This window comes from Poromitra crassiceps (genome assembly GCF_964638095.1).
Source record: "Poromitra crassiceps genome assembly, chromosome: 4".
NCBI classification, from domain to species: domain Eukaryota; kingdom Metazoa; phylum Chordata; class Actinopteri; order Beryciformes; family Melamphaidae; genus Poromitra; species Poromitra crassiceps.
This window is the reverse complement of record NC_139626.1, coordinates 63,456,869-63,475,118: the sequence shown is the minus strand read 5'-3', so window position 1 is coordinate 63,475,118 and position 18,250 is coordinate 63,456,869. Positions and strand designations below refer to the sequence as shown.

The window sequence follows — 18,250 nt, the reverse complement described above, 5'->3', positions numbered from 1 at the left end:
CCTCTGTTTCAGGAAGCAGTCCAGGGCCGGCGCCAGGATGAAATGACTTAGGGGGCAGTTATAACTGGGGAAGGGGCTGATTTTTTTTTTTTATATGATATTTTTACATCGCAAAACATAGGTTATATACCCGCTATGCCTATTTCTGGACTTTTTAACCATAATAACCTCTGAAAAGCTGAGCTTTGCATAACGTGAAATGCGGGACCTGTCTGGAGCACTCTGAACATATATTGATTTATTTATTTATTTGGATCCCCATTAGCTGTTACCGAGGTAACAGCTACTCTTCCTGGGGTCCACCTTAAAAACATAGAAGTATACTCATGCTTTCACATATAAGCATACATTAATACATTTACAGTAATCGGCTACCCCCCCAAACCCCCCTCCCTAAAAAAGCACAAAAAACACCATTACACCATTACAGTACAGCAGAACATTGCAATCATATTTAAATAAAACCATTTATCTATTTATTTTTGCAGGCCTGTACCCAAGAAGATTGATTTTTATTTAGTACAAGAATATTACATAAAGTATGTAACAAAAAGTAGTACAAGGATAAAAACACAGACAGTTGTTCAACTGATTTCCACTGTGGTCCCAAGAAGGATACAAAGAACATTTAAGACATCTGTACAATATAAAAAGTACATATGAAGAGTCAGATGCACAAAGTCTATATGTCTATATGAAAAGTCATAGAATAAACAATTGCTGCAAAAATCGACAAAAAACTAAACAAAATAATAGCCAGTCAGTGCCAGGTTCATTAAATTAAAGAAATAAAGTGATCGGATGCGTTGTCTCCATCTTTCTGGCATGCTGTGTGCTTGGGTGCAGCTGATTTCTCTCTCTCTCTGTGTGTGTGTGTGTTTTAATCACGTCATGATCACTACAACATGCAGTGAGGTTCAAATTTAATAAATAGCTACATCTCTGACACCTTGTGACAACCAAAGCACAGCAAATAGCACTTCCCTGCCAATTCTGAAAAAACAGAGCTATGTAGGGGGTAGCCTACATCAACTTAAACTGATCAAATTTGATGAAGACTGCAGAAACAGCAGCCGAAACATGTCAGGTACAAACATTGCCTAACTGGCCTTTATAGATGAACTATTCTTTAAAAAAAAAAAAAAAAGTGAGGGGGGCAGAAAATTGAACTGAGGGTGCAAAGCCCCCTGGCGCCCCCTCGTGGCGCCGGGCCCAAAGCAGTCCTGTGTTGATTCGATTTGTACCTTTTTATTTAACCTTATTTTAGTAATAAAACCTGATTATTGTAAATGATCTGTCTCCTTTGTGCCCCGGTTTGTTGTGTTTCATGTTACATCCTTTCTCCCCTGGTCAAACTTGGGAACTTAACATATATGGGGACTCGTCCGGGATTTGACAAAGGAACTTTGAGATGTTACAAGTGATCAGTGTTTATTGGTTTGTGCTCAGGTGCTCTCCGGTGGTGCGTGGTGAGTATTATCTGTGATTGTTCATTGTCACCTTCTTGCCTCAGCAGATTTGGTGGGGCGAACCCTGGGGAGGGGGCAGATAGCCTGCATCGCCTCGAGCCCTGAAGACAATTAGAAGTGGGAGCTGAGGTGGTTTGTTTGAAGGGTGACTTGAATTTCATGATTGAACATCAGCCGTAATACTCACTGCGATCGTCGCCACAGGTAGAGGTGAGTTGTGGGTATTTTGGCTAGGATATTGCAATTAACGAGTTGAGCTCGATCAGCTTGGCTAGCAGGTGTAGTTTGCTAGTTTTGGACACTGCAACACATCAGCCATGGCTTTTGGATTATGGCTTGGAGTATCCTGGCTCCTTTCTGCGTCAACTGCCAAATGTGCGGACATTCCAAATTGTGTACTTGACAAGGAGTGTTGGGATCTCTCCTTCACTGGGGAGGAGCCTTGCTTTGAGGCTGTGACAGGACAGGTGTGTACCCCATCACTAAGCTGTACACAGCAGAGTGTGGCTACAGTATCAGTGCCCTCCCTCTACCAGGCCATGTTGAACCTCTGACTTCGGCACCTCTGCCGAGAGTGCACTCTATGGGCCAGGCCCAGCATGCAGGGGCTGGGTGAAGGTTGTGTTGACTTTGTAGAGCAGGGTCATGTCATCCATCATAAAAGGACAGAACCTCTGCCTCATAATCGAGGTGGTGCACCCTCAACCTGGAGTGAACTTCCAGGCTCTGACTTCCCCTGTCATGCTGAGAACATTGTGACTGAGGCCCTGTCCCGTGGGTGAGACCTTCAAATCTTGGCACATTTCAAATATGCATTTCAGTTAATCACAGTGATTTTGTTTCTGATTCAAGTAACAGTTGGGAACGTAACACTACCCAAAACATATACAGTATTTGTGCATGCAGATGATGTTAATTTGAAAGATATGCACTGCTGATATTTACCTGCAAGTACAATATATCCTAAATACATTCAGGCCACTCAAAATATTTTGATTAATTAAAGTTTGTTTATTTGTTATCATATCTAGCTGCTCCACATGATCTATATCCATATATATATATATATATATATATATATATATATATATATATATATATATATATATACATACACGTATATATATAAGTATATATATATATATATATATATTTATATATATATATTATAATATTATTTCTTGGTGGGCCTTTTCTTCTGCCGGAGAGGAGACTGGACATTCCACTGCCTCAGCTCTGCAGCTCTGAAACACAACGAGGAGACAGTGAAGCCCACACTACATACACCCAACACCTCCAATGGTTCCCAAACTGCGGCATGCGTACCCTTAGGGGTATGTGGAGGTACTACAGGCCGGGGTGCTTGAGAGAAAGGGGAAATGGAAAACTAAGAATAAATTCAGAAAATAAATGAAACCTTACAGAAAAACCACGTGCAAAAATCACGTGATGACGCGATTTTTCACATGAAATTTCACATGTGAAAACATGTGGAACACATGTAAAATGTCTGAAACCCATGTAATTTCCCCATGTAATGTGATTACATATGAAACCTATGTGATTACATGTGAAACTCCATGTAAATGTAAACTTAATAGGGGTGGGAGAAAAAATCGATTCACCTAAGTATCGCGATTTTTACTGTCACGATTTTTTGAATCGATCTTTTATTCCAGAATCGATAATCGCAAAAGCAAAAAAAAAAAAAATTTTTTTTTTTTTTTTTTTTTTTTTTTGGTGCCCGCAGTCAGGCCACTCACTGAACAGCAGGCCAGGCGCTGCCTACTGGTTTACTAGTGTTTTTTTTACTTTATTAGTTAGTCTGAAGTAATAATTACACTTCAGGGTTAAAGTGGGTGCATCTCATTGTAAAATTGGACTTGGCCCAAATTGGGCTTCAAACGGCCCAAATTGGGCTTCAAACGACCCAAATTGAGCTTCAAACGGCCCAAATTGGGCTTCAAACGACCCAAATTGAGCTTCAAACGGCCCAAATTGGGCTTCAAACTACCCACATTGAGCTTCAAACGGCCCAAATTGGGCTTCAAACGGCCCAAATTTCACGCGCGTCTGCCCATATCGGCCTGGCCTGCTTGGTATCTAATGCCCGGCCTGAATTATGATCCCAGTCCGCCCCTGTTTTTAACTATATCGCCCAGCCCTACTCATGATATAATATACAGTCTCTAATGTATGATTCAACTTTTCCCATGTTCTAATCTAGTGGAAAAAAGCAAACAAACTGAAAAAAGAAAAGAAAAAAAGAAACAAAAATCGCAATAAATCGTAATATCGAATCGCAATAATCGTAGAATCGCAATACTTAAGAATCGCAATATATATCGAATCGGCACCCAAGTATCGTGATAGTATCGAATCGGGAGATAAGTGAATCGGCACAGCCCTAAAACTTAACATGTTAAATTTAACATGTTTCACCACATGTGGACCTCATGTGTTTTTTCCCCTGTAAGGGATCTTTCACTTATACACTCAACACATTATACACCCAACACCACCTTATACACCCAACAACACCTTATACACCCAACACCACCTTATACACCCAACACCACCTTATACACCCAACACCTTATACACCCAACACCACCTTATACACCCAACACCTTATACACCCAACAACACCTTATACACCCAACACCTTATACACCCAACAACACCTTATACACCCAACAACACCTTATACACCCAACAACACCTTATACAACAACACCTTATACACCCAACAACACCTTATACACCCAACACCTTATACACCCAACACCTTATACACCCAACAACACCTTATACAACAACACCTTATACACCCAACAACACCTTATACAACAACACCTTATACACCCAACAACACCTTATACAACAACACCTTATACACCCAACACCTTATACACCCAACAACACCTTATACACCCAACAACACCTTATACACCCAACAACACCTTATACAACACCACCTTATACACCCAACACCACCTTATACACCCAACACCTTATACACCCAACAACACCTTATACACCCAACACCTTATACACCCAACAACACCTTATACACCCAACAACACCTTATACACCCAACAACACCTTATACACCCAACAACACCTTATACACCCAACACCACCTTATACACCCAACACCTTATACACCCAACAACACCTTATACACCCAACAACACCTTATACACCCAACAACACCTTATACACCCAACAACACCTTATACACCCAACACCACCTTATACACCCAACAACACCTTATACACCCAACACCACCTTATACACCCAACAACACCTTATACACCCAACACCACCTTATACACCCAACAACACCTTATACACCCAACAACACCTTATACACCCAACACCACCTTATACACCCAACACCACCTTATACACCCAACACCACCTTATACACCCAACACCACCTTATACACCCAACACCACCTTATACACCCAACAACACCTTATACACCCAACACCACCTTATACACCCAACAACACCTTATACACCCAACAACACCTTATACACCCAACACCACCTTATACACCCAACAACACCTTATACACCCAACACCACCTTATACACCCAACACCACCTTATACACCCAACACCACCTTATACACCCAACAACACCTTATACACCCAACAACACCTTATACACCCAACACCACCTTATACACCCAACACCACCTTATACACCCAACACCACCTTATACACCCAACACCACCTTATACACCCAACACCACCTTATACACCCAACAACACCTTATACACCCAACAACACCTTATACACCCAACACCACCTTATACACCCAACAACACCTTATACACCCAACACCACCTTATACACCCAACACCACCTTATACACCCAACAACACCTTATACACCCAACAACACCTTATACACCCAACAACACCTTATACACCCAACACCACCTTATACACCCAACAACACCTTATACACCCAACAACACCTTATACACCCAACACCACCTTATACACCCAACAACACCTTATACACCCAACAACACCTTATACACCCAACACCACCTTATACACCCAACAACACCTTATACACCCAACAACACCTTATACACCCAACACCACCTTATACACCCAACACCACCTTATACACCCAACACCACCTTATACACCCAACACCACCTTATACACCCAACAACACCTTATACACCCAACAACACCTTATACACCCAACAACACCTTATACACCCAACAACACCTTATACACCCAACAACACCTTATACACCCAACAACACCTTATACACCCAACAACACCTTATACACCCAACAACACCTTATACACCCAACACCACCTTATACACCCAACACCACCTTATACACCCAACACCACCTTATACACCCAACACCACCTTATACACCCAACACCACCTTATACACCCAACACCACCTTATACACCCAACACCACCTTATACACCCAACAACACCTTATACACCCAACAGAATGAAAATATTTGGTACTTACTGTTGGTCCCCTGACAGCACATTGAGGACGCTGGTCTCCACAGCTGAATCTGAGAACAGATGAGGATTCAATTGAAACAAGACTGTCCAACTCCCTGCTCTCCTCAGCTGCTTTGGACTCTGCATATTATAACATTGGTGATGTAGGAATTGGAGTTTCTTTTCTGTTGCCCAAAGGCCCAACATGTGACATGTAAAGTGAGAAAGTGTCAGAGAAGAAGCTAACTTGTTTCTCGGTCGCTGAAGATGGCGCTGGGTCCTTCACCGAAAGTTAGATTGACGCCTGGATCCCCGTGGAGAGAGGAGTGTGACGGTGGAGAGAGAAGTGTCAGGGGGGGAAAGAAAAACAAACAAAGTTGACATCAAGAAAGTAACCGCAGAAAAATTACAAAACAAGCATCTTACTGAAATCTAGAATTCTAGATGGTACTCAAAAGTTGAAGAGAGAACTCCCGCACACTGTCTCCACTTGCAAAAAAAGTGTATTCAACAAAAGAATAACATTTCGGTCCAATGACTTTCATCATTCTTTGGGTGTGCAGAAGTTTTGCTCTTTTGAGGTTAAAGATATTAAAATGTGGGTGGGTCGAAATGAAATAAATAACGGTGGAGAGTTAAAGGTGCGGTCTGCGGTGTGTAAAATTTAGCCAGAATTTAAGTTGAAAACAAAAATTATCAATAGGATCTTGAGAAACGTTTTACAGGGTATATGCACCAATCCTGAGGTTAAATTCAAGAGTTTTTGACCCTTGCAATAAATTTCAAGACCCCATCGCCACTTTGAGCTGTGACCGATTACATCAGCGACACACCTTTAACTCATTGAGTGCCAACGACGTCGATCAACGTCAAATGCGTTTTTTTGACGGTGGGACGTGGATCAAAGCCTCCTGCATCTCCTGTACAAATATTGTAGCTATTGAAGGTGTATAACCTATTTTACGGACTCATTAGGTGGCGATAGTGCTCTCCAGATTAGAGAAAGGTCAGGAAAAAAGCAGGAAAAAGCCGTGATGAAAGAGAAACCGCTCATGCTGCAGCCAGAGCCATATAGATTGCTCTGGCTGCAGCTGACGTTGGCTGGGAACAGCAGTCAATCCGCTCCCACAACTGAGCCCCTCTGCCTCTGTCTGTCTGTCTGCATAGTTTCTCCACACGATTAGCCGCCAGAAAAGCAGCACCCGACACTGAAAAGCCAAACCATTCTCAGCAGTCCGGTTTGGCTTTTCCGTGTGCGCTGGGAGCCGGCGCACAAAAACGGAGCACTCCGAAAATAGATGCTGGGTGCGTGAGGCTGTGTGTTAGTGTGGGGAGGAGTTTGCAGCTGAGGGGGGGAGAGGGGGGTGGGGCACGCAGGGCACCACACAACTACACCACGTCACTACATCAGAAAATATTAGCTAGAGTCAGTGAATGTGCTTGAAATGCTTCATTTCACAAAAGGCTGAATATCTCAGCTTATAATTTGAAACGCCTGAAAACGCTGAAAACAACCTATCTTCTCCAGCTCATAACTAAAGAACGGAAAATGGTATCAATAAACTTTTTTTTGCTGATGATACAATAGAGTCTCCTTGTTCTTTGTGCGTGTTCGGTGTTTACATAGTAATATCACACAATATTCTGTGGGCCTCGAGATATCACTGAAAACACTCTGAAACTCTGGCACCGGGAGCGTCCGTTCTCCAAAAGTGGCTGGCACTCAATGAGTTAACTAACACTTCCTATACATTTTGAGTTTGAGACTGCAAAACTAAACAATGTTAGTTTGCCATAACCTCTATGCACTGTATCAATACAACATAATTCAGATAGGCCAGGAAGAAATCAAGCTCAAGAGAATAAATTGAGTGACTAACCCAAAGGCAAGGTTTATTTAAACTTAAAAATATATATAAAGAATAGTAGACACCAGCTGATCCAATTTAAAGTTACTCACCGTCTTCACTATTCTAAGCAGAAATTGCACAAGATTTACTCGTTTGTCTCACCAATGTGTGTCAAAGAGAATACCCGCACACCAGATGTAACAGGGCTAAAAAAGCCACAGAGGAGGTCTAGAGGCTGAGATCAAGCAAAAAAGACTTATGCCTACCCCACACTACAGGATAATTTGCAAGATTATGGTCAAGATTCCCCCCTCCCGATTTTCTCAAGGGTGCTCCCGATTTGATGCGCGTCGGGCAGATAATCTTCCCAAAAGATCCTGTAGTGTGTGGGGTTCAAAGATTCACAATCGGGAAGACTGCCTCTTCCCGATTTGGAATCGGGCATATCTAACATGTTAGATATTTACAACCCGATAGGCGATTGCATCTTGAGCAGAGAGCCAGTAGTAGCTGCATTTCCATTACAGTTTTTCGCAAAATAATCTGGTCCGCCCGCAGCCCCGCACAGAAACAAAGAACGAGGAAATTGTCCTCGAGGTGAAATACCCGTGCGTCTTTGAACGGGACGGAAAACTAATGCTATACTGCAAAGCATGTAGCCTACACGGAAAAGTGAGTCAAATCAGCAGACGCCCCCTCCACAAGGCACCTGTGCAGACGGTTTTCGCCTGGCCGTGCACAGTAGGCCTACACCCCGAATGGACGCGGCTGTCCGCGCAAATATTAGTTAAACAAATCCTTTCATTGCAAATGCATTATAAAAACAAAAAATAAGATTTGTTTAGAAAACGAAATGACACAAATGTATTATTATTATTATTATCATTATTACTACTACTACACCCGGTGCGCACACTGAATAGGCATTTTAAAAGTTAATGTCGAGCCCTGCTTCAAAGGTGAATCTTCGGCATAATCTTCTAGTGTGTGGGGTTGCGTTTGAACAGACGCGATTGTGTGTGTGTCCCAAGATTGAAATGTTAAAAAATCGGCTCTCTCTGTCCTGTAGTGTGTGGGCTCTCAAGATTTTTATAATCTTCAAGGATTTGAAAATCCTGTAGTGTGGGGTAGGCATTACTTTATTTTACATGGTGCAGGACAAAACAGTGCAACATAAGAAAAAGTGGATTAAAAGGCAGCAAACGTTTCAGTCGAGGACTATCATCAGTGCTACTAACATACAGGTCTGACAAGGACAGGTTAAATAGACAGGCAGGTACATCATGTTGCTCAGGTGCCATCAATCAATCAGCTTTCAGCTGATTGCATGTGGGCCAGACAAAGTCAGGTCACTGTCAATCAGCTGAAAATAAGGTTCTTCACCAAAAACAATAGATAATGGCTGTAAATCACAAGAATGTTCCACAAATATGCAAAGGTTGCCACAATACACTCATCAATGGAGAAAAACAAAGGGAGGCAGAGTAATGGAAGGAGCCATGGAGGACATAGGGACACGCTGGTACATGTAGACACTGTCCAGAGGCCTAGAGGAAACAGGCTAGAGACAAAGTTTCATTCAGCCCTAGAGGTTGTTCAGTTTTAAGTTTAAAAATCCATTTGCTCTCACATTGGAGAAGTTTTGTTTCTAGATCTGTGTGTCTACGACTGGGGTCGACCTTATCAATGCCACAGAATCTCAGAGCAGTGGCTGGATGTTTAGCTTCCAGGAAGTGTCGAGCTACAGGTGACTTGAGATCACCTCTGCGGATGGAGCTTCTGTGTTCATTGATTCTGGTTCTTAGCTGACGATTTGTTTTCCTCACATACTGAAGTCCACAAGGGCAAATAAGTAGATAAATAACATTAACAGAATGGCAAGAAATACATTTGTGGATCTTGAATTCTTTCTTAGTTACATGGCTGACAAAAGAGTTGGCCTTCCTGTGGTTTTGACAGGAAGTGCAGTGAAGGCAAGGAAAGAAGCCAATAGGGCCGTCAATCCTCCTACTTTGTCCAGCATGAAAAGTGTCCGCATGTACCAGCAGGTCACGAACGTTGTGGGCTCTGGAATGCACAAAAAAAGGCAAATTAGAAAACAGGCTTTTACCCACGACATCAGCAGAGAGAATATGCCAGTGCTTCAAGGAGGTAATATCTAAGCACTGGCATATTCTCTCTGCTGATGTCGTGGGTAAAAGCCTGTTTTCTAATTTGCCTTTTTTTGTGCATTCCAGAGCCCACAACGTTCGTGACCTGCTGGTACATGCGGACACTTTGCGTGTACCGACGCACCCAGCCGAACTTTTTTAGATGCCTTTTGTCGGCGCAGTCTCACAGCTTTTTCCCTACTTGGACGTCTCACCAATGTGTGACAGGTGTCGGAGGGCACTCTGTCTCATGCCTTCTGGTCCTGCCCTTTACTGACCGGATTTTGGGCCAAAATATTTTATTGGTACTCTAAGGCCTACAAAATAACCCTTCAGCCGGAGGCAGAACTCGCCATCTTCGGCTGCTCGGAGTCCTCTCTGAACTTCCCTACAGCTGCGCAGCAGTCTCTGTCACAGGGGAAAATTGTTGCCAAGAAACTCATTCTGTAGAAATGGAAGTCCCCCACTCCACCCTGTTTTCAGTTGTGGTTGGCGGACATGATCTCCGTTATACGAATGGAGAGACTCAGGTTCTTGAGGACCAACTCACCTGGGAGATTTCAAACTATTTGGGACCCGTTTCTTTCAGCCGGTTTATAATTTTTATTATAAAATGGCTCTCTCAAATCAAGCAATCTGATTGGTTCACAGCCATTGTATAATTCCAGTAACCGAGTTCAATAACCCATGGCCATGGGTTATTGGTTGCCATGGCAACTCTCTTACTAAAAGGCAAGGCTGCGCTCGAGCCAAACAGCTTTCTCCTGATCTGCTGTATGGAGGGTCACTAGTCCTTACAATGAGTCATTATGGACGCATGATGGCGCAACTCTCTTACTAAAAGTACCTCAAAAACAAAATGGAGGAGACACCTTTCAGATCCTTGTGAATCGATCTTCGCTTATAACTTTACTAATACTTCGCAGAAAATGATGTTTTGTACAAGAATAGACGCGGGCTAATGTCTTAACCCCTCTCTCGCGCGTCCTCACTCTTAACCCCGCATTTCTAAATAAGACGTAACGTTACTTGGTGTCGGCATACAGCTCTGGTGTCAGCCTTTGCAAAAGCTCTCAGCAAGCGCCAAGATTGGCCAATGTCGACTTCAGTCTCCAGAACGATCCAATCAAATCACCCGCACCCGTCTATCTTCTTACTAGAGGTCCCGCCTTACAGTAGTGTTTCAACTGACTCTCAGAATACCATGCCAGTCGGACTTATAGTGTTATTATTATATTATTATACTTGGAACCCTTTTATAAAAGCAATATAGCACTCGAGCAGCGTGTGTTGTGGAATATATCCCCCTGCTCAGCAGTTATCCCACTCGGCCTGCGGCCTCGTGGGATAACAACTGATCAGGGGGACATATTCTTCACAACACACTGGCTCTCATGCTATATTGCTTAATTATATTTTCTTTGGGGGAGGGGGGGCACCAGCACAAATCTTGCCTAGGGCACCAACTTGGTCAGGCACGCCACTGGGGCTATGTAGTGTCCATCCCTGTCAGCAACGTAACGTAAGCAAAATAACTCCATATTTCGCTCTCTAGACCGGACAAGACCGCATGTGCTCACAGCAGCCATGTTTGTTGTGTTGAAGCAAGCACTGAATGAGTGAAGGAGAGGAGGGGGGGGGGGACGCCCACGACACACCCACACGGACACACTGTCACATGCATGTAACGTTACATTATTTCTTTTAAAAGCACACACATTATTTGTTAACTCAGCGTAAATGAATGTCATGAAAACACATGGAAAAAATAACACATTTAAAAGGGTCTTGAATTTGAAATCCACCTAAGACTTTTCAATACTTTTCAAGGGTCTTGATTTTCCCTAAATTGAATTCCCAACTTTCAAGACCCCGCGGATACCCTGGTTTTAAGACGTCTATGTACTGACATCTCAAAGACGTCTATGTACCGACATCTCAAAGACGTCTATGTACTGACATCTCAAAGACGTCTATGTACCGACATCTCAAAGACGTCTATGTACCGACATCTCAAAGACGTCTATGTACTGACATCTCAAAGACGTCTATGTACCGACATCTCAAAGACGTCTATGTACTGACATCTCAAAGACGTCTATGTACCGACATCTCAAAGACGTCTATGTACCGACATCTCAAAGACGTCTATGTACTGCGTTGCAGAGATATCTACTGAAAATAGCATTAGCACCAGCTTGCCCCAGTCCGTCCTTTCCTGCTTCTAACTCAAGAGGCACTAGTGAGTCACTGTAGTGTGGCAGAGTCTGTTCTAACTCAAGAGGCACTAGTGAGTCACTGTAGTGTGGCAGAGTCTGCCCTCAGTCCAGGAAGGAGTAAGACTCCTGAGGCGGACGTTTCTGCCGTGCAATAAACTACCAGATCTATCAAATGGACTCCCTCTGCTTGGAACAAGGAACCGAATAAACTAGGACGAGACATTTCGTCAGCGGATGCACGGATGAACATGTTTGTTTCAGTATTCTCCTTTGAGAGCCTGGGGGTGAGGTTAGTGTCAGGTGTAAGGGGAGGGAAAGCCTCTATTATCTTGTTACTGTGGTGAGTCTGTGTTAGTTTGTTAAAAGTATAAGTCCACAGCTTTATCTTGATATTATGCCCAAGTCTCCACTAGATTGAGCGCACACACACACACACACACACACACACACAACTTTGCTTAATGTTAATAGTGTGACTATTTTCAATTAATATTGCAGTTGGATAAACTGAAGAAAATGCATTTTAACAATGGGTCGTGTCATTCTAAATTTTGACACCAAGATTTTCAATTTTACTGCAAATGTATATCGGTTCCAAAATATCGGTTATCGGTCTCTTTGATTAGCGATAATCAAAATCGGTATCGGCCCTGAAAAAAGCATATCGGTCGACCCCTATGCCACGGTGCCACCAACTGTGGGGAAGAATAGGACAATGGCACATAGTTTAACTCGGGTTTAACTAGGTGTCTTACACAGAGAGGATTCCCCCACAGGTAGCAAAATGAATTTCAGGCCCTGTGCAAAATAACTTTTTTCCGGTTTCTAACCCTCTGGGCCAATGAGTGCCGAGGGGGACTAACGATTGGCAAATCACTGCCTATAAACAGCCCAACGGGCGGGAGTAAGCCGATGTCATGCTCGGTTGTCAAGACCTTGCCGAGGAGTAAACAGCAATGGCTGTGGCCGCTGCCTGCTGTCAAGGCTTTTTCTTATTGATTAAAAGTAACAATTACTTTGAAATCCGAATGGCACACTGCTTGGAGGGCATTTTATCCAAAGAGAGATGATATGCGACCCAAGGTCCTTTGCCGCATGTCATCCCCTCTCTCTCTCTCTCTCCACCTTTTCTGTCTGCCTACTGTCCTGTCTAATAAAGGCAAAAGCACCAGTGTATCTAAGCTGTTAATACCCAGCATGCCATGCTGCATGCAGCACGCCATGCTGCTGGCATCCTCATCTTGTTTTCATGAGAAGCTAAAGGGTTAAAGGGGAAGAGGTTCTGACCTTTGAGCGTGTGATGGGGCGTGCTGATGGCTCGCTGGTCTGATCCGACTGGAACAAACAAACCAAAACAAAGTCAACATGGAAACAGTCCAAAGCCCCAAGGCTAAATGTAGAACAGTAAGTCCAGTCAGAACTAATCCAGAGTCCAGTATCAATTTAATATAAACAAAACTAAATATCTAGGACTTTTCAATGGAATATGAGTCAATAGGATAAAAAACTGGTAAGAGCATCATCATCAGTTTCAACTTCAACAAGTTTAGTCACTTCATGCAAATTCACAAAACAATTTAAATCCAGTCATCTGCTGGAACAAATCTCATCACTTTCCATCCAAGTCATTTACACAAACACAAGATCGCAAGTCAAGACTTTAGAAACATTTTCAAGTCGTCAAAGTACAGCAAGTCCCCAGAACCCAAGTCAAGTCTCAAGTCTTCTCTTCATGCATCAAGTCATGTATCAAGTCTTCTCTTCATGCATCAAGTCATGTATCAAGTCTTCTCTTCATGCAGCAAGTCAAGTCTCAAGTCTTCTCTTCAAGCATCAAGTCAAGTATCAAGTCTTCCCTTAATGCATCAAGTCAAGTCTCAAGTCTTCTCTTCATGCATCAAGTCAAGTCTCAAGTCTTCTCTTCATGCATCAAGTCAAGTCTCAAGTCTTCTCTTCAAGCATCAAGTCAAGTATCAAGTCTTCCCTTAATGCATCAAGTCAAGTATCAAGTCTTCCCTTAATGCATCAAGTCAAGTATCAAGTATTCTCTTCATGCAGCAAGTCAAGTCTCAAGTCTTCTCTTCATGCATCAAGTCAAGTCTTCTCTTCATGCATCAACTCAAGTCTTCTCTTCATGCAGCAAGTCAAGTCTTCTCTTCATGCATCAAGTCTCAAGTCTTCTCTTCATGCATCAAGTCAAGTCTTCTCTTCATGCATCAAGTCTCAATTCTTCTCTTCATGCATCAAGTCAAGTCTTCATGCATCAAGTCTCAAGTCTTCTCTTCATGCATCAAGTCAAGTATCAAGTCTTCTCTTCATGCAGCAAGTCAAGTCTCAAGTCTTCTCTTCATGCATCAAGTCTTCTCTTCATGCATCAAGTCAAGTCTCAAGTCTCCTCTTCATGCATCAAGTCAAGTCTTCTCTTCATGCATCAACTCAAGTCTTCTCTTCATGCAGCAAGTCAAGTCTTCTCTTCATGCATCAAGTCTCAAGTCTTCTCTTCATGCATCAAGTCAAGTCTTCTCTTCATGCATCAAGTCAAGTCTTCATGCAGCAAGTCAAGTCTTCTCTTCATGCATCAAGTCTCAAGTCTTCTCTTCATGCATCAAGTCAAGTCTTCTCTTCATGCATCAAGTCAAGTCTTCTCTTCATGCATCAAGTCTCAAGTCTTCTCTTCATGCATCAAGTCAAGTCTTCTCTTCATGCATCAAGTCTCAATTCTTCTCTTCATGCATCAAGTCAAGTCTTCATGCATCAAGTCTCAAGTCTTCTCTTCATGCATCAAGTCAAGTCTCAAGTCTTCTCTTCATGCATCAAGTCAAGTCTTCTCTTCGTGCATCAAGTCAAGTCTCAAGTCTTCTCTTCATGCATCAAGTCAAGTCTCAAGTCTTCTCTTCATGCATCAAGTCAAGTCTCAAGTCTTCTCTTCATGCATCAAGTCAAGTCTCAAGTCTTCTCTTCATGCAGCAAGTCAAGTCTCAAGTCTTCTCTTCATGCATCAAGTCAAGTCTCAAGTCTTCAAGCATCAAGTCAAGTCTCAAGTCTTCTCTTCATGCAGCAAGTCAAGTCTCAAGTCTTCTCTTCAAGCATCAAGTCAAGTCTCAAGTCTTCTCTTCATGCATCAAGTCAAGTCTCAAATCTTCTCTTCATGCATCAAGTCAAGTCTCAAGTCTTCTCTTCATGCATCAAGTCAAGTCTCAAGTCTTCTCTTCAAGCATCAAGTCAAGTATCAAGTGTTCTCTTCAAGCATCAAGTCAAGTATCAAGTCTTCTCTTCAAGCATCAAGTCAAGTATCAAGTCTTCTCTTCATGCATCAAGTCAAGTATCAAGTCTTCTTTTCAAGCATCAAGTCAAGTCTCAAGTCTTCTCTTCATGCATCAAGTCAAGTATCAAGTCTTCTCTTCATGCATCAAGTCAAGTATCAAGTCTTCTCTTCAAGCATCAAGTCAAGTCTCAAGTCTTCTCTTCAAGCATCAAGTCAAGTATCAAGTCTTCTCTTCATGCATCAAGTCAAGTATCAAGTCTTCTCTTCAAGCATCAAGTCAAGTATCAAGTCTTCTCTTCAAGCATCAAGTCAAGTATCAAGTCTTCTCTTCATGCATCAAGTCAAGTATCAAGTCTTCTTTTCAAGCATCAAGTCAAGTCTCAAGTCTTCTCTTCATGCATCAAGTCAAGTCTCAAGTCTTCTCTTCAAGCATCAAGTCAAGTATCAAGTCTTCCCTTAATGCATCAAGTCAAGTATCAAGTATTCTCTTCATGCAGCAAGTCAAGTCTCAAGTCTTCTCTTCATGCATCAAGTCAAGTCTCAAGTCTTCTCTTCATGCAGCAAGTCAAGTCTCAAGTCTTCTCTTCATGCATCAAGTCAAGTCTCAAGTCTTCTCTTCATGCATCAAGTCTCAAGTCTTCTCTTCATGCATCAAGTCAAGTCTCAAGTCTTCTCTTCATGCATCAAGTCAAGTCTCAAGCTATTACAATTGTGACTCGAATCCAAGTCATGTGACTGGAGTCCCCATCTCTGGAAGAAACTGAGAGCAGTTTATATGAAGAGCAGCACCTTTCTTTTGAGAGCTCAGAAAGACAAATATGATGCAAATTGTGAAAAATGGTTCAGTATGTTGCAACTTGATGATCCGACTTTGTACGTCCAAAATGGACTTTGTATGAAGAAAAGACATTCTATTGGAATATGCACCTCGCCCTCTAGTGGCTGTGTTTGACTTTAAGTGACGTGTGGTTGGTGCAGAGTGTTATCATCGTACCTGAGCCTCTTTCCAGGCTGAAGCCATCAAACGACAACGGCAGGGACTTACGCCTGAGACACACACACACACACACACACACACGCACGCACACACACACACACACGCACACACACACGCACACACACACACACACACACACGCACACACACACACACACACACACACACACGTAACCATATAGTTATTATGAGTGTCTAAAAAGGCTCTATACTGTATAAATCGTATAATATAAATTGTATTATTGTATTGTATTTACTGTACATTATTGTACTCCTTGTTAGCAGTAAGGCTGCACGATATATCATATTTTCATCGTCATGGCAATGTGAACATGTGCAATAAACACATCGCAAAGACTGCCTGGAAACGCAACGAATAATAAAAAAAACATTTTATTTACACGCGTGATGCATTCACACTCATCATGTGGTTTTGTCTTGTGTTGTAAATCCAGGCACACCTTTCCCTTGCTCCGCCCCCTCCGCCAAAGCCCAAACACGCTCTGTGTAGTTTCAGCCTGAGTCGGTTCTACAATTGCAATATTTTTGACAGCATTTGAAGGCAGCATGGGGTTGCTAGAGTTGTGACCAACAAGGTTTTTGGAGCAGGTCTTATTCACCTTATGTCAGGAAGTGTCAACACAATAGGAGGTAACTGGCTGACCCCTGTGTTGGAACATAAGGTGAATACTGTATATAGTAAAATGATAAACTCTGCATGAAGATGACATGCAGGTAAACAGGAAGCTAGTTATCCGGGTACTGACTCACCTCAACAAGGTAGTAAAAACAAGCTGGAGCAGAACCGGGATTATTTAAGTGTAAATTAACCTTAAAAGGTACATTTAGCGATGTTTTTGTGTTAAAGTAAGTGTTAAATGTCTCTATATTCTGACAGCAATCACTGAAATAGTGTTTGGTCAGTGACTTGAAACCCTCAACCCCCCTGTCCTATTTCTCTCCTGTAGTCCTGCATGCAGGCCAGGGTGGACGTATCTCCGCAACCGTAACTCGTAGAGGTTTTTTCTCTGATTAGATAAAAATTGGCGCCGACCTCAAACTATCCAATCAGAGAAAAGTTGGCGTTTTCTGGGAAACGGAAGGTTAGATCGTGATGCCTAAAAAGGACTACATGTATTTCTTCACCCCGAATCCAATGCCGCCATCTGTGTGCCATCTACGAGTTATGGTTGCGGAGATACAAAATAAATAAACATACAAAATGAACAAAAGATGTGCTCAAAAGTCAACATCTAAAAACAACTCACAAAACGCATGGTGTTCGCTGTGTTGTGCGGTTAGAAACAGGAAGGTTTCACACCAAGTGGACAGAAATTTGGACGTGTATTTCTTCTTCTTGGGACCCGTTTCATCCATTTCCAGTGGCAACGTGAGCGGAGCCCATTGACAGTATACATGGGCAGTGGTGGCCCAATGGTTAGAGAAGCGAGCTTGTGACCGGAAGGTCGTCGGTTCAATCCCCGGGACCGGCAGGATGAATCTGGGTGGGGAAAGTGAAAAGGCAGCGCTCTTGCCCCTCCCTCATTACCACCACTGAGGTGCCCTTGAGCAAGGCCCTTAACCCCAACCGCTCCAGTGGAGTTGATCAGTGGCCAACAGATCAGACTGTGGTTGTACTGGTCAGCTTCCAGGTATGAATGTGTGTGTGAATGTGAACAGGGCACTCCTGAAAAAGAGAGCATTGCTCTCAGTGAGGCTCCCCCTGTATAAATAAAGGTAAAAAATACATGACGGCCCTCACCAGAGCTTGAGCCAGCGCAGAAAGGCTTGTTTGG

General features: G+C 42.8%; 1 protein-coding gene across 1 annotated transcript in view; it reads right to left on the bottom strand.

The window, feature by feature from the left end:
* Nucleotides 1–2,643: 2,643 nt before the first annotated feature.
* ncapd3 (non-SMC condensin II complex, subunit D3) overlaps nt 2,644–18,250 on the bottom strand; it is a gene marked incomplete at its 3' end in the record, with an annotated part of 123,357 nt that continues 107,750 nt past the window's right edge. The window contains exons 31-35 of the mRNA XM_083636022.1: nt 16,453–16,505; nt 13,481–13,528; nt 6,222–6,278; nt 5,997–6,045; nt 2,644–2,713 (exon numbers count right to left, since the gene is read on the bottom strand). Of these exons, the coding sequence (XP_083492148.1) occupies nt 2,644–2,713; nt 5,997–6,045; nt 6,222–6,278; nt 13,481–13,528; nt 16,453–16,505 (277 nt within the window). The remainder of the gene's footprint in view (nt 2,714–5,996; nt 6,046–6,221; nt 6,279–13,480; nt 13,529–16,452; nt 16,506–18,250) is intronic.